The sequence below is a fragment of the Macaca fascicularis genome, chromosome 16, assembly GCF_037993035.2.
Source record: "Macaca fascicularis isolate 582-1 chromosome 16, T2T-MFA8v1.1".
In the NCBI taxonomy this organism is placed as follows: Eukaryota; Metazoa; Chordata; class Mammalia; order Primates; family Cercopithecidae; genus Macaca; species Macaca fascicularis.
Window position 1 is genome coordinate 75,820,435 of NC_088390.1, and position 26,439 is coordinate 75,846,873.

General features: G+C 41.3%; 1 protein-coding gene across 10 annotated transcripts in view; it reads left to right on the forward strand.

The window, feature by feature from the left end:
• The window catches only part of MAP2K6 (mitogen-activated protein kinase kinase 6), a 141,614-nt gene that overhangs the window by 82,363 nt on the left and 32,812 nt on the right, over positions 1-26,439 (forward strand). For 7 of the 10 annotated variants that reach the window (XR_010581963.2, XM_045374500.3, XM_065531914.2 and 4 more), the window contains 4 exons: positions 12,213-12,279; positions 23,571-23,619; positions 24,203-24,316; positions 26,050-26,169. Coding sequence is in view for 9 of the 10 variants with exons in the window: in XM_045374500.3 (XP_045230435.1) it covers positions 12,213-12,279; positions 23,571-23,619; positions 24,203-24,316; positions 26,050-26,169 (350 nt within the window). In the remaining variant the exon portion in view is untranslated. Of the gene's footprint in view, positions 1-8,734; positions 8,858-9,086; positions 9,127-12,212; positions 12,280-23,570; positions 23,620-24,202; positions 24,317-26,049; positions 26,170-26,439 lie in introns of those variants that run through there. The other 3 variants (XM_074020265.1, XM_065531917.2, XM_065531918.2) reach the window with 2 other exon arrangements.

Genomic DNA, 26,439 nt, shown 5'->3' on the forward strand with positions numbered 1-26,439 from the left:
CACCTGGGCTATATGATATGGCCTATTGCTCCCAGGATACAAACCGGGACAGCGTGTGACTGTTGAAAACTGTAGGCTCTTGTAACAAAATGGCCAATATTTGTGTATGTCAACATAGAATGGGTATAGTGAAACATGGTATAAAATATAAAAAATGGTTCACCTGTGTAGGGCACTTACCGTGAATGAAGCTTCCAGGACTGGAGGTTGCTCTGGGTGAGTCAGTGAAGGAGTGGTGAGTGAATGTGAAGGCCTCACACTATGGACTGTAGACATTATAAACACTGTAAGCTTAGGCTACACTGAGTTTATACATATATTTTTCTTTCTTCAACAATAAATGAACCTTAGCTTATTGTAACTTTTTAACTTTCTAAACTTTGTAATTTTTTTTAAAAAACTTCTGGCTCTTTTGTAATAAATAACACTTAGCTTAAAACACAAACGTATAGCTGTGCAAAAATATTTTCTTTTTTTATGTCGTTATTCTCTAAGCTTTTTCTAGATTAAAATTATTTTAATTTTTACTTTTAAACTTTTTGAAAAACCGAGACACAAATACAGCTATCAGCCTTGGCCTACACAGGGTCAGAATCCTCAATATCACTGTCTTCCACCTCCACATTCTGTCCCAGGTCTTCAGGGATAATAACATGCCTGGAACTGTCATCTCCTATGGTAACGGTGCCTTCTCCTGGAATACCTGCTGAAGACACTGCCTGAGGCTGTTTTACAGTTAACTTAAAAAAAAAAAAAAGTAGAAAGAGTACACTCTAAAATAACAGTAAAAAGTATAATACAGTAAATATATAAATCGGTAACATAGTCATTATCATTATCAAATATTATGTACTCTACATCATTATGTGTGCTGTACTTTTATATAACTGGTAGTGCAATGGATTTGTTTACACCACTAGCACTACAAACGTGTGTAATGAATTGCGCTATGACATTATGACGGCTACCATGTCACCAGGTGATAGTTGACCTAAACATCATGACGCAGTGTATGCCTGCATTTAAAATGTCCTATAATAAAATGTTATTAAAAGAAGAGGTAAGACAGAAACGAAGTAAAAAAACAGTGACTCAGAAATGAATATGAATATAATTCCTAGTTTAGCTGTAAGCTTTTTAACCATTAACCCAAGGAAGAAAACATCATTCTCATTTGCTCTAGGCAGGAATTGATCAATTATGCAGAAGCCAATTCTTTCTGTTACTGATACACATTTTTTTTTCCCCCTGAGTCTTTATAGGAGAACATTACGTAAGATAATGCAGAACATCCTCAGGGACATGCATTCCAGAGGCCTCTTTGTAAGGTGTACTAAGGTGCACTCCAACAAGGGCCAGTGGCATGGGGATAGAATGCGGCTCCAAAGAAATCAGATGGAGCTGGGTGAGAGGCAGAATAGACCCTGTACTGATAGCATTCTAGTTGGGGGGATTGCAAATGAAGAACTTTCCTTCGTTTTTTTTATTACCCCTTAGTCTTCAAGCAGCTGGTTGAATTAAAGTTACTACCTTGGAGTTTCCTTTGGTTAAAAGGGAGATGATCAGAGTGCTATTAAAATTGTGGGCCGGGCGCGGTGGCTCACGCCTATAATCCCAGCACTTTGGGAGGCTGAGGAGGGTGGATCACCTGAGGTCAGGAGTTCGAGACCAGCCTGGACAACATGGTGAAACCCTGTTTCTACTAAAAATACAAAATCAGCCAGGCATGGTGGCGCACGTCTGTAATCCCAGCTACTCGGGAGGCTGAGACAGGAGAATCGCTTGAACCTGGGAGGTGGAGGTTGCAGTGAGCCAAGATCACGCCATTGCACTCCAGCCTGGATAATAAGAGTGAAACTCTGTCTAGAAAAAAAACCAAAAACCAAAAAACAAAACAAAACAAAACCCCAAAATTGTGATATTGAACCAAAGGAAAACAAGAATCCATTACTTACACACACACACACACACACACACACACACACACACACACAAAATTCACCCCTCTTATTCACTATGCCACTCTTTTAACTATTAAAACAGAATTTTCTTATTCACTATGCCACTCTTTTAACTATTAAAACAGAATTTTCTGTGATTCTGTTACTATTTAAGAACATCTTCATATATTGGTAAATTTCTTTTTTTTTCTTTTTTTTTGAGATGGGGTTTCGCTCTTGTCGTCCACGCTGGAGTGCAGTGTGGAGATCTCGGCTCACTGCCTCCGCCTCCCAGGTTCAAGCGATTCTCCTGCCTCAGCCTCCCAAGTGGCTGGGACTACAGGCGCCCACCAACACGCCCAGCTAATTTTTGTATTTTTAGTAGAGACGGGGTTTCACCATGTTGGGCAGGCTGGTCTTAAACTCCTGACCTCAGGTGATCCACTCTCCTCAGCCTCCCAAAGTACTGGAATTATAAGCTCGAGCTACTGCGCCTGGTTATTTTGATAAATTTCAATCATATTCAAAAGTAGACTGTAATACTGCCAGGTATCTAGCACTCAGTTTTGACAGTGACCAACTCATAGCCAATCTTATTTTATCTGTATCTCCATCACGCACCCTGCCTTTTTTTTGAAGCAAATTCTAGAATATCATTTCACTCATAAACATTTTGGTATTATCTCTAAAAAAATAAATACTTATTTTTTTGGCCGGGCGCGGTGGCTCAAGCCTGTAATCCCAGCACTTTGGGAGGCCGAGGCGGGCGGATCACAAGGTCAGGAGATCGAGACCACAGTGAAACCCCGTCTCTACTAAAAATACAAAAAATTAGCCGGGCGCGGTGGCGGGCGCCTGTAGTCCCAGCTACTCAGGAGGCTGAGGCAGGAGAATGGCGGGAACCCGGGAGGCGGAGCTTGCAGTGAGCCGAGATCGCGCCACTGCACTCCAGCCTGGGCAACAGCGTGATACTCCGTCTCAAAAAAAAAAAAAAAAAAATAATAATAATAATAATAATAATAAATAAATAAATAAATACTTATTTTTTAAAACCTAACCAAACCCAGTGTGTATTTTGAAAAGCTGGAGCACGCCACTAAATTTCTTTGCAACCCATTGCCACATTGTTATTTTAAAATGATGTTTTTAACCCCCCCGTAGGACTACATTTCCTTTCGATCAATGCTCATGAGTGAAGCCGCCCATAAATGCAGAAGGAGATGAACACAGACAGTAGGGGTTCCCCACTGCCTGCCTCCTGCCTCCTGCCTTCTCCCTGGGCCTAGAACATAACTCAGGGCATTGGCTGTGATTTGCTTTTAGGTTCTTTTAGTAATATATTAGTCAATACCAAATTGTTAACGTGACATAAAAGGTCCACTAGTTTTTTGTTTGTTGTTTGTTTGTTTTTTAAGCTTTAATCACATGAAGCTCTAAGAAAACCCATTTGAGCACTTTTATTCTCTTCAAATGGGAAGAGAATTTCCCAATTAGCGGGTGGACAGCCTGGCTCATTCTCCTTTGACAGGAGTGTAATTCTTTGTGTCCTTCACCAATTCTTCAAAATGTTCTTAGTTGGCTGGCTGCCTTCCCTTCTTTTTTTTTTTTTGAGAGGGAGTCTCACTCTGTCTCCCAGACTGGAGTGCAGTGGCATGGTCTCGGCTCACTCTAACCTCTGCCTCCTGGGTTCCAGTGATTCTCCTGGCTCAGCCTCCAGAGTAGCTGGGATTACAGGCGTGCGCCCCACGCCTGGCTAATTTTTTGTACTTTTAGTAGAGATGGGGTTTCACCATGTTGGCCTGGCTGGTCTCGAACTCCTAATCTGAAGTTATCTGCCCACCTTGGCCTCCCAAAGTGCTGGAATTATAGGATAGGCGTGAGCCACCGCACCCGGCCACCTTCTTTCCTTCTTCTTGTTTCCGTCTGTCTCAGGCAACTTTCTGCTTCTTTGTTTGTTATTCCCAGATCTACATATTTCCTCCTGTCCTTCTCTTAAGCTCCATTTACCTGCTTGAATTCTGCCATGCGTCCCTCCAGCATCTTATAAATACATCTGAAATGGAACTCATGATCTGCCCTTTCCTGATTGGCCACCCCCACTGACCTGACTCTCCTCTTTTACTTAACTTCATATGAGGGTGGAAAAGCCAGATGACAAGCATCATTTTTACTACCACCACTACTACTAGCAGCAATACTTCTATTACTATTACTCTTACTCTTAACTACTACTTAGCTTCTGTTCCTTTGTTCCTGTTATGCCGTAAGTGACCAGAGCCTATAGATTTTGCCTCTGCAAAATTCAAGCAGCTTACTTGTGAGCCAGATTGCTGTGATCTCTACCTCTTATTTTTGGGTCTAGTGCTTAAACTCTGTACCTAGGTAGGAAGACGTGGACCCTGACTTCGAAGGGCTTGCGTTTTTAGTGGAAGACATGGATGAACAGATGGGCTCACTTAATCAGTATAGGAAGGTTCAGGGTACTGTGGCAACACAGAGGAAAGGTATTTATTGTATTGGGGACTTTCACAGAAGGCTTCCTGGAGAAAAACATGCTTGAGCTGAGTGTCGAAGTTGACTGGGGAAAACAGGTGGGTTGTGGGGGAAGTGGCAGGAGCCTGGGAGGAAAGTGACATTGGCATCATAAAGTGAGAAATGGTAAAGCAAGTCAAACAAACAAACAAAAAACAACTTTACATAAGACACATGGTAGACAAGGGCTGCTTAACTGTGGCTGATTTCTCAGACACTTGTGAAACTTAAAAAAATACATGGATCCTGAAGCCTCACTCTATCAACTTAGCCGGTAACTACTCTGCCCAGTAGCTGAGAGACCTGGACAAAAGGGCATTAGCAGGGGACCCACCTGCACGAGTCCTTTTGGGGGCAGTTTCACCCGTAAGGATAGGATTGGAAGTGTGGTTTCAGTGACACAACTGTGATATAGTTGTGTATAGATTTTAAGAGTTTTTAGCACTGAGACACTCTGTATGGCACCCAGTGGAAGCCACACACACACACACACACACACACACCTGGAAGCCACACACACACACACAAACACACACACTCCTGGAAGCCACACACACACACACACACACACCTGGAAGCCACACACACACACAAACACACACACTCCTGGAAGCCACACACACACTCCCCTGGAAGCCACACACACACACACACACACACACACACACACACAGAGAGAGAGAAGGGACCAGTGAGCCAATGTCTTTATTGGGTACAGGGCGTTATCCAGTCTCCTGCGGGGAGCTTTAATTGCTGGGTTTAAAGCAAGCAGGCACTAGTTCTAGGAGGTCACGGTGTGACTGAGAGGTGGTAACCTTATGTTTGTGGGCAAATGTCTGCATGGTCTGTTTAAAGGAAATGGCAGGAGAGTAGGGAGGCCAGCCTGCTAGGCAGGAGAGATGTCTGTAAGTTTCATCTCTGGCCACTGGTTTGGAGCCACTCCGGCAGAGTGTGGTACTAGAAACCGTGTCGACAGTGACTGAGCCCTGCTTCTGATGTGAGATAGTTTAACTTAGGTTTAAAAATGGATACTGAGGCAACCTGAAAGTATAAGCACTCACTACACTCCGTCCCAGAAATCCTGACTCTATAGACCTGGAGAAGTTCCCATAGTCAGTGGGCACAAAGAGAGGTTGATTCAAGATTGATGAGATGTTTGAAAAATGTAATTCTCGCATAAATAACACAAAAGAGGGAGAATGGAGCACAGAATTTGAAGAAATAAGATGCCATCCAGAGAACATTCTGCTTAGCTCATATTTTAAAAATATAAGCATAAATATAAATATGGAAGGGAGAAAAGAAAGTATTTATTGAACACCTATATTATGCCCGACCCTGCTAGGCTTCTTCACACACACCGTGTCAACTGAGTCTCTTAATGACCTGGGGAGACTTTACATCATCTCCAGTTTGCAGGTGTAGAAACTTAGTTTAAGATAAGAAACTTTCTCAACGTTACATCACTAAGTGGGACAGCTGGGATCTGAAATGATTCTTACTGATGCAGAGGTTTGTGCAATTTCCATTCCATTCTTGGTTGTGCATTTTGTGTGTTTTTTGAAGAGCTCTGTATAAATGTTCAAAACAGTTGAGAAAAGAATAACAAATATTCAGTCAACAAATATTTACGATGTGCCGGTACTGGGCAAAATCGTTGGCCATCATGGAACTTATATTCTAGTGGGGAAAGATAGGTAAACAAGGAATAAATAAATGCAAAAGTAAATAAATACAAAAATAAAATAATTCTAGATTGTGAGAAAAGGTATGCGGGAAATGAGTGGAAGATGGTCCTGGAGATCTATTTTAGAGAGAGTGGACATTTTTCAGCTAAAATATCAAAGTTGCAGGGCAGCTGCTTTGAGCTTATACTGTGTTGCAGGCCCAGCGTAAGGTGCCGGAATATGAAAGCAGGAATGTGTGGATAGTAATCCTTAGGTTGTGTTCAGGAAGCTCTGGGAAGCTTCTATGAGGGAGCTTTTGAATTTGGAAGGTTGAGTTCTTGTCTGCAAGAGAGCTTAGAGCCCTCCAGGTAAAAGGAACAGTATGACCAAAGGTAAGGTCTTAGGAGATTCATTCTGACTCTGAAATCAAACTGACTGCAGGTTTTTAAATGAGCTGTTCAGCCAGGCACAGTGGCTCACACCTGTAATCCCAGCAACAGCACTTTGGGAGGCCAAGGCGGGCAGATAACCTGAGGTCAGAAATTTGAGATTAGCCTGGTCAACATGGCGAAACCCCATCTCGACTAAAAATACAAAAATTAGGTGGGTGGGGTGGTGCATGCCTGTATTCCCAGTCACAGCTACTCGGGAGGCTGAGGAGCATGAGAATTGTTTGAACCTGTAAGGTGGAGGTTTCAGTGAGCCTAGATAGCGCCACTGCACTCCAGCCTGGGTGACAAAGTGAGCCTCTGTCTCAAAAAAAAAAAAAAAAAAAAAAAAAAGGCCGGGCATGGTGACTCACGCCTATAATCCCAGCACTTTGGGAGGCCGAGGCAGGTGGATCATGAGGTCAGGAGTTCAAGACCAGCCTGACCAACATGGTGAAACCCCATCTCTACTAAAAATACAAAAATTAGTCAGGCGTGGTGGCGGGTGCCTGTAATCCCAGCTACTCAGGAGGCTGAGGCAGGAGAATCACATGAACCCGGGAGGCAGAGGTTGCAGTGAGCTGACATTGTGCCACTACACTCCAGGCTGGGTGACAGAGCAAGATTCCATCTCAAAAAAAAAAAAAAAGCTTTTCAGCTTTTCTTCTCTAAACTTTATGTAATTCCAGAGAGATTTGCTTGAGTGGTTGGAATGTCAGTGGTATATAAGAACCAGTGGTTTTGGAGGATTGGAGCATGGCAGGGTCTCTGTTCCCTTTTACATTGCTGTTGCAAAGCCAGCTTTCTTCCTGCACGCCTCTTCCCCTGCCCTGCTTCGTTCGTTGCTTTGCATATGATGATTGCAATTTAATAACACTGAATGATACTTCACTGCTGATTTTATTGCCAACTACCCTTGGAACGTCAGCCTCGATGCAAGTAGTAAGGAGAGGGCAGCCAAGGCCTCTAGATTGCCAGTTACTTGGCTGGAAATCCCATTCATATTGGGAAACAGATTTTTAAAATAAATTTGGCACTGGAAACACTGCCATCCTTTTGTGAAGCTGTGTCAATAATCACAAACGCTCACAATCATGCCCCCCAACCCTCGGCCAAGCTAACAAATATTTAGGCATCAGCGTATCTTCACGATGCCACCTTCTGTTGACCGCGTGGGCTTCTCATGCTGTTTGGGTTGGCAGTGGAACACAATCTTCTGTTTTATGTAATGAGGAACATCAGAGGAGTGCTTTGTGCTTACCCTCTCAGAGTGTGTGCAAGACCTCTCGTGTACCCCATCATTTTCGGTGCAGTCAAAGCTAGCGAACATTTCTGTGGCCTGGTAAATATTTTCTAGCTATTGGCAAGGCTTTTTAAATTTTTTTTTTCCAGTGCCATTTTGCTCCAGGCCGGGATTATAATGACCCAGCTTTGCTTTGGTTTAAGATGAATTTTGCAAATATATGTGTGTGGTGGGACTACGCTATTTTCAGAGAACACAGGCATGGGTGTAACAGGGTCTGATGCAATATAGTGCTGCATATGCCCAATCAGGCCGACGAGGCTTACCCTTTGCAGACTGTGCCAATAAGCAGTCGAGGCTTGTTGCGATCTGCAGAAATCTATAGAATTCTCTCTTTCTGAGAAGGCGTGTTGCTAGCATGTGACATCATAGAAAGCCTTTTTTTTTCTGACATCTTTTCTACTTTGCTTTAGAATATCAAAGGCAAAGACTGTTGAACATAGTTATCCACTTAGCTTTATTATTCATGGTGCTCCCTCCCTTTTTTTTTTTTTTTTTTTTTTTTTTAACAGTGTTCAATGTTAGCGTCAGGTGTTGGCTGCCTTCCTGGGGGAACAGATTGCTGTGAAGTAAACACAGCTGGAAACTGACCACATATTGTTTTTTTTTCTTTTAAGAAATGAAAGAGGCATTTATAGAAAAGCTGCAGAACATGGTACTGTCCAGATTTATAGATGTATTCCTCCAAGTCTGGTTAATGATTAATGTCACGCCTGGGTGTCCACATAGACCCACTTCCCTTCTCCCTTCCTGAAGCTGCAATTTCCTGGGAACAATGAACTTGCAGAGGTTTGCTGCAATCCGAACTTGAGGAGGGGGCGGAGTCTGTTCGGTTCTGTTTCTCCTTGCTGAAGTGTGGTCTTTGGAGCTAAGTGAAGAATGACTTCTGTTAGGTTTGCCTCTGCTGGCCTTCCCTGCAGCCTCGAAAACCTCACCAGAGTCGCCTCTGCCGGTCTCTTATTGTGCTGCTCTGTCAGAGATGGGCAAGTAAGTGAATTGCAGAATGTTGCTGTGTGTGCTTGTGATTTGTATTTTATTTGATGTACTGTTTAACGTGAAGGCAGAGTATTTTCTAACACTGTAATTCAACTAGGTTTTGTGTCTCCTGGATCTATTTTTTCTCGTTGCTCTGAGGAGCTGATATACTTGGAAATATTAGGTTTAAGATATGCAGATGTTCAACTTATATATAGTCAAGGGTTTAGAGTCTGGAGACAGGAGGCTGGCAATTTCAACTAGGAGGCAGTAAATTCAGGGTAAGAATGATGTTGATGTGGGGGGTTGGGGGGATAGCTGGGTGTAAAAGTGATCTGGGGAGAGAATCAAAGGCCTTCTCCTCCCTCTTGGAAGACTTTATTATAATTTTGGTCTTTTATTCCTTTGGTCTCTCTGTGCCAAAAACGTTCTCTCTTTTTTATTGTTTCTTTGTATAGATGTTTTGGTGATTTAAGTTATGGTTTAATAGTTAATTGCTGTTAAGAATTACTACTAATTAATTGCTATATTAAGGTTTTCCAAAGGGGTTTTCTCAATAAATAGCTATTTCTCTTTACATCTATCTTATAAGAACTGAGTTAGAAATAAGAGGAAGATGTAGGAATTTAAGAGTAACTTCTGCTTTTGGTTTGCTTAAATGACAACTGGAGACCAGTTTTCATAGGCAAATTATGTGTTACTTTAGTGTTTGTTTTCTTTGAGAGGGCTGTAGGGTTGCCTCTTGGGATTACCTGAATTATCTGTCGCCTGTACTGGAATTTGTATGTAGTTATCTGTATAGTTATCTAAACAAGTTGAACCCGTCATTCATTCCCCACTGAAGAGTCTCTTTGAAAATAACATTTCCTGTCTGTTTGGCTGAGGCATATGGATGGCAATTGTTGGAATTAGGCCATCTATCTATTTGGATTCTCATAACTGGGTCCAGCACTTAGCATAGTTCCTGGTACCTAGGAAAGCTCTATGTGATGTCAATAACTGACAATTTAGTAACATCCTTAACAGCTGTTTGAGTTCCAAGAGCAGGAAAGTGAATGGTGAGTTTTGAACCGTGTAAAATACATAGGTAAACCCAAATGAGGAGAGAATTGAGAAAGCCTGAAAGTGTTCCTAAAAGGCTTTCTCTAGGCTGATTACTGCGAAGCATATTTTTTCCTGGCTTTATACAACTTGGCAGAATTGATCTGATTTTGGATTCTGAAGGAATAGAAAGAAAAAATTTCGTTATACATTGTAGTGGGCTATGATCATGTAGCCAATTCTCTTCATGAATTTTTAAAATGACTTTTAAAAAGAGGAGACAGTACTAATTGTTTCCCTAAATGAGTCTAATTAAGAGCTACTTACGGTATCTTAATATTTTTTCATATATGTTATCTGCTTTGATTCTCGTATCAGTCAAGTGAGGTGAGTACTGATGTTACTTCCTCATTTTACAATTGAGAAAACAGAGTCAGATGAAAAGTGATTCTAGAAGTTGTGTGGTGCATGGAAGAAGCAGATGTCAGCTGGATATTTTAAAACTCAAAATCCCGTGTTCCTCTCACTCGCCCCCTCTCCAGTCATCTCTAAACGTCTTCTATTGCAGGATAGTAGAAAGAACTCCCACCTGGGTGTCAGGAGACCTGGATTCTGATCTGACTGGGTCATTGCTGACCTCTGTGATGTGGAGCAAGTCACTGAAGTCTTTGGATGTCATTTTTCTGCAAGGAGGTTATTTTAATTGATTTCTTAAGTTTCTTTGCAGCTTCAGGATCTATCCAGGGCCGTATCCAGGGTTTGTGTTATCTCTGAGTGCTCATCTGCAATGTAGAGAAGAGGTGGGAAAGGAGGTAGCATTCTTTGTTTTTTGAGATGGAGTCTTGCTCTGTCACCTAGGCTGGAGTGCAGTGGTGCGATCTTGGCTCACTGCATGCAAGCTCCGCCTCCTGGGTTCACGCCATTCTCCTGCCTCAGCCTCCCGAGTAGCTGGGTCTACAGGCGCCCACCACCATGCCTGGCTAATTTATTGTATTTTTAGTAGAGAAGGGGTTTCACCATATTAGCCAGGATGGTCTCGATCTCCTGACCTCGTGATCCGCCCGCCTTGGCCTCCCAAAGTACTGGGATTACAGGCGTGAGCCACCGCGCCCGGCCAGGAGGTAGCATTCTTTCCAGCCATTCTATCCAGTGCTCCCTTGGTTTCCCCTGGGAGACACAGGATCTCCATGGATGGGGAAAACCCCAGGCCCTTGTTTGCTCTGATCTGCTTCCTGAGCTGGTATTTCTCAGTCTGTTCGTTTTCACTCATCAACAGAAGTATTCGAGCCAAATTCTCTTGTAATTTCAGCCCAGGTATGATCGACATCAAGCTACCTTTCCATCTGGCCCAAGAAGAAGTTATAACCTCCTTGCATAAGCTCATCTGTTATCTTAATCCTTTACGGAACAGGGCAAATGTAAATAAGTATTACTCTATCCCTCTCTTAAGTTTTTCAAATTACAGCAGGTGGTTGGGAAAGGGTGGGGAGGGCAGAACAGTGGAAAAGCATTTTTTATTCTACTTCCATTGCTAACTCTTGTAGTTGTTAACAGATCGATTTAGAAAATAGGGGGATACTGAGATAAGGGTGACTGCCCTTTACTAACACTAAAAAGAAAAAAAAAGCTATAACCAAGTGTCTGTCATCACCATTATAGTGTAAAAGAAAAAAAAAAAAAAAGCAAGGCCAGGCATGGTGGCTCATAGGCTGGGCATGGTGGCACATGCCTGTAATCCCAGCACTTTGGGAGGCCAAGGACAGTGGATCACCTGAGGTCAGGAGTTTGAGACCAGCCTGGCCAACATGGAGAAACCCCTGTCTCTACTAAAAATACAAAAATTAGCCAGGCATGGTGGTGCATGCCTGTAATCCCAGCTCATCAGGAGACTGAGGCAGGAGAATCGCTTGAGTCCAGGAGGCAGAAGTTGCAGTGAGTGGAGATCATGCCACTGCACTCCAGCCTGGTGACAGAGTGAGACTCTGTCTTAAAAAAAAAAAAAAAAAAAAGAAGTTGCAATGACACACTCAGTGGGCAGAAAGGGCAGATCTTCCTAGGAAAAGAGAGTTGGCATTCTCATCCTGATGTTTGCCCCCTGGACTGATGAAAAAACCTCATTCATGACCACAGTCTGTATTTGGGAAGCTCTGTTCTACCTGGTGCTTGGGTTCTCAACACTCACAAACTTCCTGGGCAGGAAGTGGTGCTTTGAATGGAGACGTGAGAGCTGCATGTGCAGGTCAGCTCTTTCCTTTGCTGCAGTCTCTTTCTCTGCTATCTTGCTATGATTTAATCCTTAACGTTTTCCTTACATCTTTCCCCATAGGCAAGAAGCGAAACCCTGGCCTTAAAATTCCAAAAGAAGCATTTGAGCAACCTCAGACCAGTTCCACGTAAGTTGGCGAGATCATCATCTGAATCCAAATCCTTGTACTTTCAGGTTTCTCCTGGGGGTTTATTTTTGGACTGGTGAGCAATGCCTTGACTTTAGAAGAGCCCTTTAAGGGGGGAAGCCATTTGCTCACTGTTCTGAGACCTGAAATAATCATATCTTATCAGTCAGTTATATTGAACTCAGTGTCTTAAGTGTTTTGAACTCAATGTCTTAAGTTACTGGTTGAGTAAGAATTGAATGTCACATATATTTGGCAGATGGGGCTCTATGTAAGGCCAGAAAGGCCCCTGGATGTGGACTTCCTTGCCTTTTCCCTGTAGATTGGAGCAAACAGGAAAATCCCTGTGAAAGCCACTACTATAAAACTTGGGTTGAGATGGAAAGATGGTATTTGGTGAGGACCCACATCCTGACACTTAAATTCTGTCCTGTATAAACAGAAGGAAGAATGAGGTAAAGGAACACTTTTTTATTAGCTGAGGTTTTGGCCTAAATCCCTAAGTCAGCTCAAGTCCTAGTGAAGGACATCGTGTAAATGACATCCTCTCTGTGAACCTCCTTCTTGTTTTTTTTTTAATCTGGTGGTGGGAAAGGTACTTCCCTACCAAGGCATCTGCATGAGAGGAATCGAAACTCCAAGGAAACGAATCACAATAGAGGTGTTAGAGAGACAGGGCAAGGGCAAAGAGAGGGCATCCTAATGGAAAAGTGAGTTGGTAAGGCTTTTGCTCATGTCTACAAAAGTGCCTCCCTTTGTAATACGTTTTGATGTTAGCTGTGATCTACTATCAGGAAGTGCACCCCCTAGTGTTGAAATGTGCTTTGAAATGGGATCCTGTCTGCTGTTAAGACTTTGTTAAAGCCATTGGTCCTTGCATTGCATGAAGCAGTATACAGAAACTTTCCACTGGAGAATTTTTAAGGACAAAGTAGAGTTGACGGCTACTCTTCAGGGTTCTGGACTGTAGCTCAAGGGTCTAAACTCAAGATAGAATGTTCCTTTCATTGGAATCTGCAGGAGGAAGATCCATCTTCTCATACTTACTATCAATATTTTTTTCCTCTTTTTTTTTCTTTATTTTGGTCTCTCTGAGCAATTTTTTTTTTTTGGTAGACCTGTGAACTGTGTAATTACTATTGTTTCCTCTCTGATTGATTTCTCAAGAGCTTAGAGTCAAATATGTGGCCTACTTTTACTACCTGTATAGGAATTTATGGGATATACTTTTAAAACTTTTTATTTTGAAGTAATTGTAGATTAAAAGGAGGTTGCAAAGAAATGTACAGGGAAGTCCCATATATCCCTTTCCCCAAGCCATGCCAGACTCCCCCCATCTCACGTTAACATCTTGCACAACCATAGTACATTATCAAGATCAAGAAAGTGGCAGTAGTGCAAATCATAGAACTTAATTTTGCCAGCTATGCGAGTATTCATTTGTGTGTGTATGTGTGCATGTGTAGCTCTATAAAGTTTATCACATGTAAAAGTCTTGCATAAATACTATTATAATCAAGATACTTCACTACAGCAACATTACAAGACTATGTTACCCTCTTATAGTCACACCCACCTCTTCCCCCCATCTCTGTCCTTAATCCCTGGCAACCACTAATCTGTTCTCCTTTGCCATTTTGTTATTTCATGATTGTTATGTAAATGAAATAATGCATCTCTTTTTGAGACTTTTTTGTTCAACATAATTTTATTGAGGTTCATTTAAGTAATTGCATGTATTGACAGTTTGTTCCATTTTATTGCTAAGTACCCATCTATGGTATGGTCATACCATAGTTTGTTCAACACCTTAGCCTTTGAAGGAGATATGGGAAGTTTTCCATTTTGGGCTATTAGGAATAAAGCTGTTATGAGCATTTATGCATAAGTTCCTGCATGAGAATAAGTCTTCATTTCTCTGGGGTATAAGCCCAATAGTGTAATTGCTGGGTTACATGGTAAGCCCATCTTTAGTTTTGAAAGAACTGCTGAACTGTTGGCCAGAGTAAATGTACCATTTTATGTTCTCACCAATAATGTCTGAATAATCCAGTTTTTCTGGATCTCTGCCAGCAATTGGTACTGTCAGTATTTTGCAGTTTAGCCATTCTGATGTGTAGTGATATGTATGTAGTTTTTGTTGTTGTTGTTGAAATGGAGTTTCTCTCTTGTTGCCCAGGCTGGAGTGCAGTGGCGTGATCTCGGCTCACTGCAACCTCTGCCCCTAGGTTCAGGTGATTCTCCTGCCTCAGCCTCCCCAGCAGCTGGGATTACAGGCCCCTGCCACCATGCCCAGCTAATTTTTTTTTTTTTTTTTTTTAGTAGAGACAGGGTTTCACCATATTGGCCAGGCTGGTCTGCTGGTCTCGAACTCCTGACCTTAGATGATCCACTGGCCTCAGCCTCCCAGAGTGCTGGGATTACAGGCATGAGCCACTGTGCCTAGCCTATATGTAGTTTTAATTTGCAATTTCTCTAGTGGCTAATAATGTAGAATATGTTTTTACGTGTTTATTTTCCATCTACATATTTTTGGTGAAATGTCTGTGCATATCTTTTGCCCATTGTCTAATTAGATTCTTTTTATTGTTTACTTTTGAGAGTTATTTGTATATTCTGGACACAAGGACTTTGTCCGATACATGATAGGAAAATATTTTTCACAGTTTGTAATTTGTCTTTTTATGATTTTAGAAGGGTCTTTCACAGAGCAAAAGTTTTTAATTTTGATGAAGCTCAACTTATCAATTATTACTTTTACAGATCATGCTTTTGATAATAAGTCTACGAACATTTTGCGTAGTTCTAGATCTGTCTAGAAGTTTTGTAGTGTTGCATTTTGCATTTAAGCCCATGGTCCATTTTGAGTTAATTTTTGTTCAAGGTATGAGTTTAGGTTGAGCTTTATTTTTTTGGCCAGTGGGTTACCAATTATTCTAGAACCATTTGTTGAAAAGGCTATCCCTCCTCCATTGAATTGCTTCTGCTCCTTTGCCAAATGTCAATTGGGCATATTTGTTTGAAGTTATTTCTGTGTTCTCTATTCTGTTCCACTGATTTATGTGTCTGTCCCTTTGCCAGTATCACACTGTCTTGATTACCACAGCTGCATAGTAAGTCATAACAGGGAAACATGATTCCTCTCACTCTGTTTCCTTTCAGAATTATGTTGACTATTCTAAGGTCTTTCTCTTTTCATATGAGTTTTAGAATAAGCTTGTCTATGTCCACAGAGAAACTTACTGAGATTTCAGTAGGAATTGTGTTTAACCTATAGATCAATTTAGGGCGAATTGACATTTTTACTACCTTGGTTCTAATCTGCAAACATGGTCTATTTCTTCAACTTTAAAAATTTTATTCCGGCCGGGCGCGGTGGCTCAAGCCTGTAATCCCAGCACTTTGGGAGGCCGAGGCAGGTGGATCACGAGGTCAGGAGATCGAGACTATCCTGGCTAACATGGTGAAACCCCGTCTCTACTAAAAATACAAAAAACTAGCCGGGCGTGGTGGCGGGCGCCTGTAGTCTCAGCTACTTGGGAGGCTGAGGCCGGAGAATGGCGTGAACCCGGGAGGCGGAGCTTGCAGTGAGCTGAGATCACGCCACTGCACTCCAGCCTGGGAGACACAGCGAGACTCCGTCTCAAAAAAAAAAAAAAAAAAAAAAAAAAAAAATTTTATTCCGTCAGTATTTTTATAATACAATTCCTCTATATTAGATTTTGTTGAAATTTATACCTAAGTGTTTTTTTGGAGCAAATTTTAATCGGAATTTGATTTGTGAGCTAGGTTTTTACTTGTTCATTGTCAGTGTATAGAAATGCAATAGATCTTTTCTGTATTGATTTTGTATTCTGTGGATTCTGCAACTGATCTATTCTGTGACTTTACTAAAATCACTCATTAGTTCTAGAAGCTTTTCATCGAATCCTTAGAGTTTTCTATGTAGACAGTCATGGCATCTGTAAACGGAGACAGTTTTATTTCTTCTTTTCCAATCTTTACTTTGATTTTTACTTGCATTTTGTTGCCTTATTGAAGTGACAAGAATGTCCAGTCCTATGTTAGTAAGGTTGATGAGAGCAGGCAAACTGGTTTGTTCCTCATCTTAGAGGGAAAGCATTTAGTCTTTCACTAGTAAGTATGAAGCTAACTGTAGATTTTTTGTAGATGTTACTTATGAGGTTGAAAAGGTTCCCAGCTATATAAAATCTCTCAGTATACTGAGAGGTTTTTTTTGATTGTTTGTTTTTGTTTTTGAGACAGGGTCTCACTCTGTCACCCAGGCTGGAGTGCAGTGGTGTGCTCATGGCTCACTGCAGTCTCAGCCTCCCCTGGCTCAAGTGATCCTCCCATGTCAGCCTCCGAAGTAGCTGGAACTACAGGTACATGCCACCACACTGGGCTAATTTATTTTTGTATTTTGTAGAGATGGGGTTTCACTGTGTTGTCTAGGCTAGTCCGAACTCGTGGGTAAGCAATTTGCCTGCCTTGGCCCTCCCAAAGTGCCAGGATTACAGGCACGAGCCAACATGCCCTGCCTGAGAACTTTTATTATGAATGGGTATTGAATTTTGTTGAATGCTTTCTCTGCACCAATTGATATGATCATAAGATTTTTCTTCTTTGATCTGTTGATATGTAGATTATGTTGATTCATTTTTATGTACTGAGCTAGCCTTGCATACCCCAAATTAATCCCAGTTAGTTATGGTGTATATATTTTTGTGCATTGTTGGATTCGATTTGCTAAAATTTTGTTGAGGATTTTTGTTTCTAGGCTTTTGGGAGATGTTGGTCTGTGATGGTTTATTTATTATTTCTCTTGTGCTATTATTTTCTAGTTTTAGTATTAAGGTAATACTAATAAAAATGAATTGGTAAGTGTTGCTTCTATTTTTTGGTAGACATTGTATAAAATTGGTGCTAATTCTTCTTTGAATGTTTGTTAAAATTCTCCAATGAAAGAAAATGAGCCTGGATTTTTTTTTTTTCTGGGACTTTTTAATCACAATCCCAATTTCTTCAATAGTTACAGGACTATTCAGATTATCTGTTTCATTATGGCTGAGTTTTGGTAGTATGTGGTTTTGAGGAGTTGGTCTATTTCTTCGAAGTTGTCACATTTATGAGAGTAAAACTGTTCACAGTGTTCTCTGCCTATCCTTTAAATGGATGTACAATCTGTTGTGACACCTTTTTTTTTGTTTTTCTTCCCTGATACTGATAATTTGTGTCTTCTCTTGTTAAATTTGTCAGTTTTGCTTGAGGTTTATCCACTTTACTGATTTTTTTTTTTCTTTTGAAGAACTGGCTTTGTTTTATTTTCCTATTTTCAGTTTTATTGCTTTCTGCTTTTATTTTTACTATCTCCTTTGGGATTTATTCGTATATCAACCTGCCAGCAGTCTTATATCCCTTCCCCTTACAATTTTTATTCTTTACCTTTTATATTAGTTTACATTATAGCATAAAGTATATGTTAATTTTATAAATTTTATGAATTTTGGAAGGCTACCATAAACGCTTTCTTGGTATAAACAAGGATAAAAGCAGTTTATATTTTGTTTTTCCCTCGTATGGTATTAATAGGATATGCTGTGAATATACTTATCTGTTTCACTTTGTGAAGCAAAAAGTATCACTTCATTATTGTAGAGTATACCACCGTAGCTCAAAGAGTCTCCTTGTTATGACTTTAATGCCGAGGCTTAAATTTGTACTCCTAAAGAAGTAGCTCCCACATTTTGTGTTTTTCTTGGCAATTTTTGAAGGCTGGCTTGGTGATTTCTTCCCATTCATACCCTGCCTCCTTCTGCTGCGCTTCACAAAAATAAATAGGCCTTGACAAAGCTCCATTCTCCCGAGTTCCACGTGTGTGGCCCCTCTGTTTGAGCTCTTTCTCTGAGCTACTGATGCCAGTGTGGGCTGTCCCTTCCCTTAATTGATAGTGACCAATTCTAAATCAGTTTGCTGCTAGTTCATATTGTTTCATTTAACCACCACAAGAAACTCAGAGGCAGTGTTTGTTACTCTCATTTGACATGTGAACAAACAGAACAGTGCAACGGTCAGGTGCATTGCTCCAAACTGTTGAGCATAGCTTCATGGGTAAGAGTTCAGGGTCTGGAGCCAGAACACTTAGGTTTAAATTTGGGATCTAAACTTCACTAGTGGAATACCTTAGGCAAAATACCTAACTGCGCTAAGCCTTAGTTTCCCCTTCTAAAAATACCAAAACATTAGCCGGGCGTGGCGGCGGGCGCCTGTAGTCCCAGTTTCTTGGGAGACTGAGGCAGGAGAATCACTTGAACCCAGGAGGTGGAGGTTGCAGTGAGCCGAGATTATGCCATTGCACTCCAGCCTAGATGACAGAGTGAGATTCCATCTCAAAAAACAGACAAACAAAAACCCGGGAATAACAGTGATGTTGCTGTCTTGAGGATTAGATGTCATAATCCATATGAGTGTCTCGTGTAGTGCCTGGTGCATTGCAACTGCTCGATGAAAGGTAGCTCCAAGCGAGCATTATCGCACAGCTTCTCAGTGGAAGAACTGGCATATAAGCTCAGGAATCTCTGACTTTCAGTGATGTGCTCTTAGCCACACAGCAGACTGGCAGAGGCTGTGAGCAAACAGTTTATGGCTAGTGAAATGAGAGGTAGTATCCTTTACAGCACACTGTGCATCAGAAGCCATTATGGTGCAGCTCTGGGTTCTAATCTCATTGTCTCTCTAAGAGTTCTTTTTTCTTTTGAGACAGAGTCTCGCTCTGTTGCCCAGGCTGGAGTGCAGTGGTGTGATCGTGGCTCACCACAACCTCCGCCTCTCGGGTTCAAGCAATTCTCCTGCCTCAACCTCCCAAGTAGCTTGGACTACAGGCACCTGCCACCATGCCCAGCTAAGTTTGTATTTTTAGTAGAGACGGGGTTTCACTATGTTAGCCAGGCTGGTCTCGAACTCCTGACCTCATGATCCACCCGCCTCAGCCTCCCAAAGTGCTGGGATTACAGGTGTGAGCCACTGCTCCCAGCCTGAGTGTTCTTAAATTATTTAGTCACTTTCAATATTAATTGCTGAAAGAGGTATTAATACCTCGATTTCAATTCATACCCTATTCTATTTCACTAGAGGTAATAACACCACTATTAATACTACCACTGAGAGTTGTAAAAATTAAGGAAGCTATTTTATGTAAATGGCTCACACAGTCTCTTGCCCAAATAGGTGCTCAATAAATATTTCTGAATAAATGAATAATAATTGTGATAATAACCAGTGAACTGATTCCTCACGTAAAATTATAGATGAATAACTATCGTACTAAACCGAAGCTGGTTGTTCATATAAAAAATGAATACTAGGTGACCTTTGGAAGACCTTTGGTCTTCCAGGGGAAGAATTTTTGTAATAAGCTTGGTTTTTTCCCCAGAGGACTAAAATATTGAATAAGTGACAGAGAACATCCACCCACAGTATAAACTTCCTGCAGAATCGCAATGCCCCTGGCAAACTAATATGCCCAGCCCTGGACAGAGCACAATGTCAACTAATCCAATCTGATTTGTCAGTCTTGGCCCCATCATTTGATATTTTTGGCCCACTTGATGAGCCCAAGGGCCTGCGGCACAGGCGAATTGATTATTTTCATTAGAGGAGGCCTGGGCATTGGGAGCAAGTTCCTTGTATTCAATCTGCCTCGATGGGAATCATGAGAGCAGGTAAAAAAGCTCTTAGCCCAGTTTTTTATATTTCCGTCTCTTCTTCCTTTTTCTCCTCCTTAAGTCAAGGCTGAGATTCAGGTGACTTGAGTTTTATTTTCAGCTCTGCGGATGACCGTATGGCTTCAGAAAATCACCCAGCTTTTCTGGGTTTCATTTTTCTTAATCTGGAAAATGGCACCAGACCCTTCTATTAGGTCCCGGGGTAATGCAAAGTTAGTATAGAGCCAAACTCAGCAAACATTTTTTGTTTGTTTGTTTTGTTTTGTTTTGTTTGTAAAAGGCCAGATAGTAAATATTACGTGGGCCACAGAGGATGCTGTTGTTTATTTTTTGTTTTTTTACAAGCATTTAAATTTGGAAAACTCATTCTTAGCTGGACCACAGACTGTAATTTGCTGAGCCCTGCTATATATATAAAATATAAGAATATTAGACTTGGAAGAACTCGTTTTCGATAACCTCATTGGATGGCAAAAACAGTCGCAGCCCCAAATAATTAGTGACCTTTCTGTTGCTTCATACTTTTAAAAAGTCAAGGTGATGGCTGGGTGTGGTGGCTGATGCCTGTAATTCCAGCACTTTCGGAGGCTGAGGTGGGAGGATCACTTGAGGTCAGGAGTTTGAGACCAGCCTGGCCAACATGGCGAAACCCTGTTTCTACTCCAAGTACAACGATTAGCTGGGTGTGGTGGTGGGTGCCTGTAATCCCAGCTGCTTGGGAGGCTGAGGCAGGATAATTGCTTGAACCCAGTAGGCGGAGGTTGCAGTGAGCCAAGATCGCGCCACTGCACTCCAGCCTGGGTGACAGGGTGAGATTCTGTCTCAAAAAAAAAAAAAAAAAAAAAAAAAAATCAGCGTGTTGAATAATTGCAAAGGATTTTTGTTGTTTATATTAGTCACATGTTTAAAGTCATATTTGCCTTTATTTCAAAGTGCCATTACAAATTAGTACAAGCAAATTGTGACAACTAAGGAAAAACAGCTTTGGAAATCTTGAGAAAGAGGAAGTAGCGTTTTAGAAATTTGATTCTTCCAGAAACCTTTTCTGAAGAAAAATTCCCTGCTCAGAAACACAAGATATAGAAACACATCACTGCTGTTTGCTGGGGGGTGTGTGTGTGTATTTTGTTTTGTGTTGTTTTTTTCTGCTCTCTCTCTCTCAGTCCCCAGTTTTAAGTTAGTATAAAAAACTTTAAGTATTCTATGTATTCCAAAAGAATTTTGAGGTGAGAGAAGGCTTGCCATTTTCCTCTTTTTTGTTGTTGTTTTGTTTTGTTTTTTGAGACCGAGTCTCGCTCTTGTCGCCCAGGCTGGACAGCAGTGGCACGATCTTGGCTCACTTCAACTTCAACCTCTGCCTCCAGGGTTCAAGCGATTCTCCTGCCTCAGCCTCCCGAGTAGCTGGGATTACAGGCACCCGCCAGCATGCCCGGCTAATTTTTGTATTTTTAGTAGAGACGGGGTTTCACCACGTTGGCCAGGCTGGTTTCGAACTCCTGACCTCAGGTGATCCACCTGCCTCGGCCTCCCAAAGTGCTGGGATTACAGGTGTGAGTCACCACGCCCAGCCCATATCCCTACTTTTTAATTTTATTTATGTATTTAATTTCAGCAAAAGGGTTAGGATCATACCTGAGAGCTGGAAAAAGTCCTCATTGGCAAAGGTTTCTTTTCTCTCTGCCTTTCATCTTTCCCTTTTCCTCTCTCTTTCCGTTTTCCTTTGCCTTCTTCTGGCATGGAATGTGCTTCCAGAGAGACATGAGTCTTTACCTGCCTGCTCACCCTCTTTCCGTCTTTTCTGGCAGCACCAGGATTCTTTCGTCTTTAGCCTCTAGTTGCTCTTTTTGTTTGATCACATTAACAATGTGTTTTTTGGCATTTGGTATGTTTTATATATATAGAGTCTCACTCTATCACCCAGGCTGGAGTGTAATGGCACAATCTTGGCTCACTGCAACCTCCGCCTCCTGGGTTCAAGTGATTCTCCTGCCTCAGCCTGCCGAGTATCTGGGATTACAGACGTGTGCCACAATGCCCAGCTAATTTTTGTGTTTTTCCTAGAGACGGGGTTTCACCGTGTTGGCCAGGCTGGTCTCGAACTCCTGACCTCAGGTGATCCGCCCACCTCAGCCTCCCAAAGTGCTGGGATTACAGACGTGGGCCACTGCACCTGGCCAGCATTTGCTATGTTTATCGTACTACTGTTGGTACATTTCTTTCAGGAAAGTGCCTTTCTCAGCTTCTAGTTGTGTGCACAGCCAGAGCCAAACATTTGTCTCTTAAGTAGATTGATACCACCTGAGAGATCATTGAAGTAGTAGAAATAAATACTCAGGAAGTGACTATAGAAACAAAATCAGCAAAGCTCTGGCTCCTAAGAAAACCCCAGAATTGTATAATGCTATGCATGGAAGAAATATTGCTGGGCTTGATGAGACAGCCTGGTAGAGTAGAGAGGTTGCAGAACTGGAAATCAGGAGACCTGGGGCAGCTGTGGGCTGGGGGGAGTCACTTTTCCTCTCTGGACCTTCTGTCCATCTATGAAAGAAGGGACTAGATTTGAAATTCTTATGTTCTATGAATTTTGTGAGTTAACAGAATATATGCCATTGCTATTTGTTTCTTAAAACAATTGTGAGACATGTGGTGAAATAATTATATGTATTGGTGCTCTTGGATGAAAGATAAAGCTTGAGACTTACTACTCTAGCACAATGACCTGTATCAGCAGTCCCTAACCTTTTTGGCACCAGGGACTGGTTTTTTGAAAGACGGTTTTTCCATGAACTGGGTGGGGGGATGGTTTCGGGATGATTCAAGCACATTACATTTATTGTGTACTTTATTTCTATTATTATTACATTGTAATACATCATGAAATAATTATACAACTCACCATAATGTAGAATCAATGAGGGTCTTGAGCTTGTTATCCTGCAACTATATGGTCCCATCTGGGGGTGATGGGAGACAGTGACAGATCATCAGGCATTAGATTTTCATAAGGAGTACGCAACCTATATCCCTCATATACACAGTTCACAGTAGGGTTTGTGCTCCTATGAGAATCTAATGCCACCGCTGATCTGACAGGAGGCAGAGCTCAGGTGGTAATGTGAGCGATGGGGAGTGACTGCAAGTACAAGTGAAGCTTCTCTCCTTCACCCACCACTCATCTCCTGCTGACTGGTATTAGTCTGTGGCTTGGGAGTTAGGCACCCTTATCTATATAATCACACATATGAATTAGATATTTATTGTATGCCAAACATTCTGCTAAGCATTTTAGTTGTATTATCTCATTTAATACTCACTCCTGCTTCACAATGTAGGCATATTAATATCCCCATGTGAAAGAAGAAATGGAGCCCCAAAGAGATTAAGTAATTTAAACCCAAATGTAATTTATTTCAAATCTCCTCTTATTCACACTCATATGCTGCTTCAGTTTACTCATGAACTTCCACTTTCTTTTTAAGGAAAAATACCCCCAGTGGCGTGTGATTTGGGAAGGATATAATTGACTCATTAGCTTATGTTTATTCTTTTCCCCCTTATCTTTCTTAGACCACCTCGAGATTTAGACTCCAAGGCTTGCATTTCTATTGGAAATCAGGTAAGAAAAAATCACGTCTGCCAGCTAATACGTTGGCCATTTTATATGTATGCTTTGTTTCCCCTAGCATGCTGTCAGGGATGAGTCAAAAAACATTTGCATTTAAAGGGAAGTGGTATGCAAAGTTTTTGCTATTTTGAAAAAATGTTGAATTGAAATCAGGCTACTGTGGTTTTGATGGAAGGCATTTGAAGAGAGTAGATGGTTCTCTTGGGACGGTGTTTCTCAAAGCTCAGACATAATCTAGTTGCCATCAGTCAATAGTGGGTTACAGACACAATGAAGGGTCATGGCTAAAGAACTGCAGTGAAATAGCTTCAACTGAGACATAAGCAAGCTGAATCCAAGTTGTGTTTCTGTGTTGCCTGGGACAAGCAGGTGGGCTACCCCCGTGGGAGCTCCTAGACATCTCTTGGCCCTTCTTGTAGCTTCTTGCTTTCAGAGGCTGCTTTGACATGCTAGAAAATCTTCTGGCCCAGAAATAATCCTCAGAATATTGAGAGAAACGAGATAGAAGATAAGGTGCTCTCTGTTCTGTTTATTTTTCTCTTTCCCATTGCATTATTCCTTTTCTCTCTTGCAGAACTTTGAGGTGAAGGCAGATGACCTAGAGCCTATAATGGAACTGGGACGAGGTGCGTACGGGGTGGTGGAGAAGATGCGGCACGTGCCCAGCGGGCAGATCATGGCAGTGAAGGTAGAGTTGACATTCTCCCAAATGTTTTCTATCTGCTGTGTATACATTTGTCCATCTCAATTGTCAACCAGCCCTTTTAATAGAAGCAAAACCATCTTCCGTAGGGTAAAGCATAAAAGATTATTTGGAGGGAAGAATATTTTCCTCAAAAGGTATTTTGGAAAAGGCTTCCTTGGTGTGAGTTGTATCTACTTTTTATTTGTTGGGTTTTTTTTTTGTTTGTTTGTTTGTTTTTTTAACTCTTAACTCACCCTCCATCCATTCTTTCACAATTTTAAATTTTTACAAAACTACCATGTCATCATCACACTTAAAAATAATTAATGGGCCAGGCATGGTGGCTCATGCCTGTAATCCCAGCACTTTGGGAGGCCAAAGCAGGTGGATTACGAGGTCAGGAGTTCGAGACCAACCTGGCCAACATAGTGAAACCCCATCTCTACTAAAAATACAAAAAATTAGCCGGGCATGGTGGCACGTGTCTGCAGTCCCAGCTACTTGGGAGGCTCAGGCAGGAGAATCACTTGAACCCGGGAGGTGGAGGTTGTGGTGAGCCAAGATCATGCCACTGCACTCCAGCCTGGATGACAGAGCGAGACTCCATCTCAAATAATAATAATAATAATGATAATAATAATTCCTTCATCTAATCCACAGTCCAAGTAAAAATTTCCTTGATCATCTCAAAGTGTGTGTGTTTGTTTTGTCCTTTTGGATTTTCAAATCAGCATCCCAACGAAAGTTTACGTATTGCATTTGGCTGTTATGACTCATAAATCTCTTTTATTCTATATTTTGTTGCTTTTAAAGAGTTGCCCCTGAAAATCAAGAAACCAGAATTGGGAGAGAAAATTGTCTCCATTTGTGGAAAAAGGAGGGTAAAATATATCTAGGGTCAATCTACGTAGTTTTTGAGCTATGAAAGGAAATTTAAAATCATTTCATATTATTGAGTAGATGCTGGGAGGATCACAAAGAATTAACATCTCTAGTTGAGTTAATAGATTTGGGCCATCGTTAGGAATAATCAAAGGGACTTGGATCCCTTTGCTTTTGAAGAATGGGAATACTTTTATCTTGTAGATTTTTCAGTCTGTTCTTCTGCTGACTTGCTAAGTAGGCAAAAAGCGTGAAGGCCTAGTGATATTGTATCTCTCCTATCATGTAATGACATAATCATGTTTCTGTAAGGCTACATTTGCTAGTGTGACAGATTTTTCTTGCCACAGAAGCACTGGGATAAAGAATGAACGGTTTCTCTATTTCTCTCTAATTCCTTCCGTTTCCTATAGCTGTACCAATTCTCTTACAGTTACTTTTCCCTCCAAATACTCTTACCTGTTCCCAAAGAAGCGCTTTTGGCTTTTTATTTTCTTGGGACCTCAGATAAGCAGCAAAGTCCTTAATATTGTGTCCTCTTTGCACTGAACAGACATAATACAGTAAACCAGATTGTTTTTGTAACTTGGAAATACATTCCAAAATATTTTGTCACTCTCCAAAACATACTATCAATTTGTTTCTTACCAAGACTGTTCAGGAAATCAAATGAGTAACAGCCTTCCTTATTTTCATGTGTTACAGATAGCTAATCACTTAGGGTGGATATTCACAATGTTGTTGCTAGAAGTTGTGTTATGAACTGTACTATTTTCATGATGGGACTCCTTCAGGTCCCTGCCTGCCTCATCCTCAGAGTAGTAACCATAAATTTTCCATGCATTTGCATTCAGCGGATTCGAGCCACAGTAAATAGCCAGGAACAGAAAAGGCTACTGATGGATTTGGATATTTCCATGAGGACGGTGGACTGTCCATTCACCGTCACCTTTTATGGCGCACTGTTTCGGGAGGTAGGTGACCCTTCAATTCAAAGTCCAGGGAGAACAATAACGTAAAAAGAAGTTTCTTTGATCACGTAAATGCCATCACAATCATGGAGCTCTTTCTTCTTTGACACATCTTGTATAGGGGGGTTTACGTGTGTGCAATGATGACATGCCCTGGGGCAAGGTTGGATTGAAATTATGGTATTTTCAAATGTGGTTAGCCTTTTTAAGATGCAGAGATTCTCTTCTCCTTTCTTTTTTTGTTTTGTTTATCTTGGCAGAACTTTCTATATC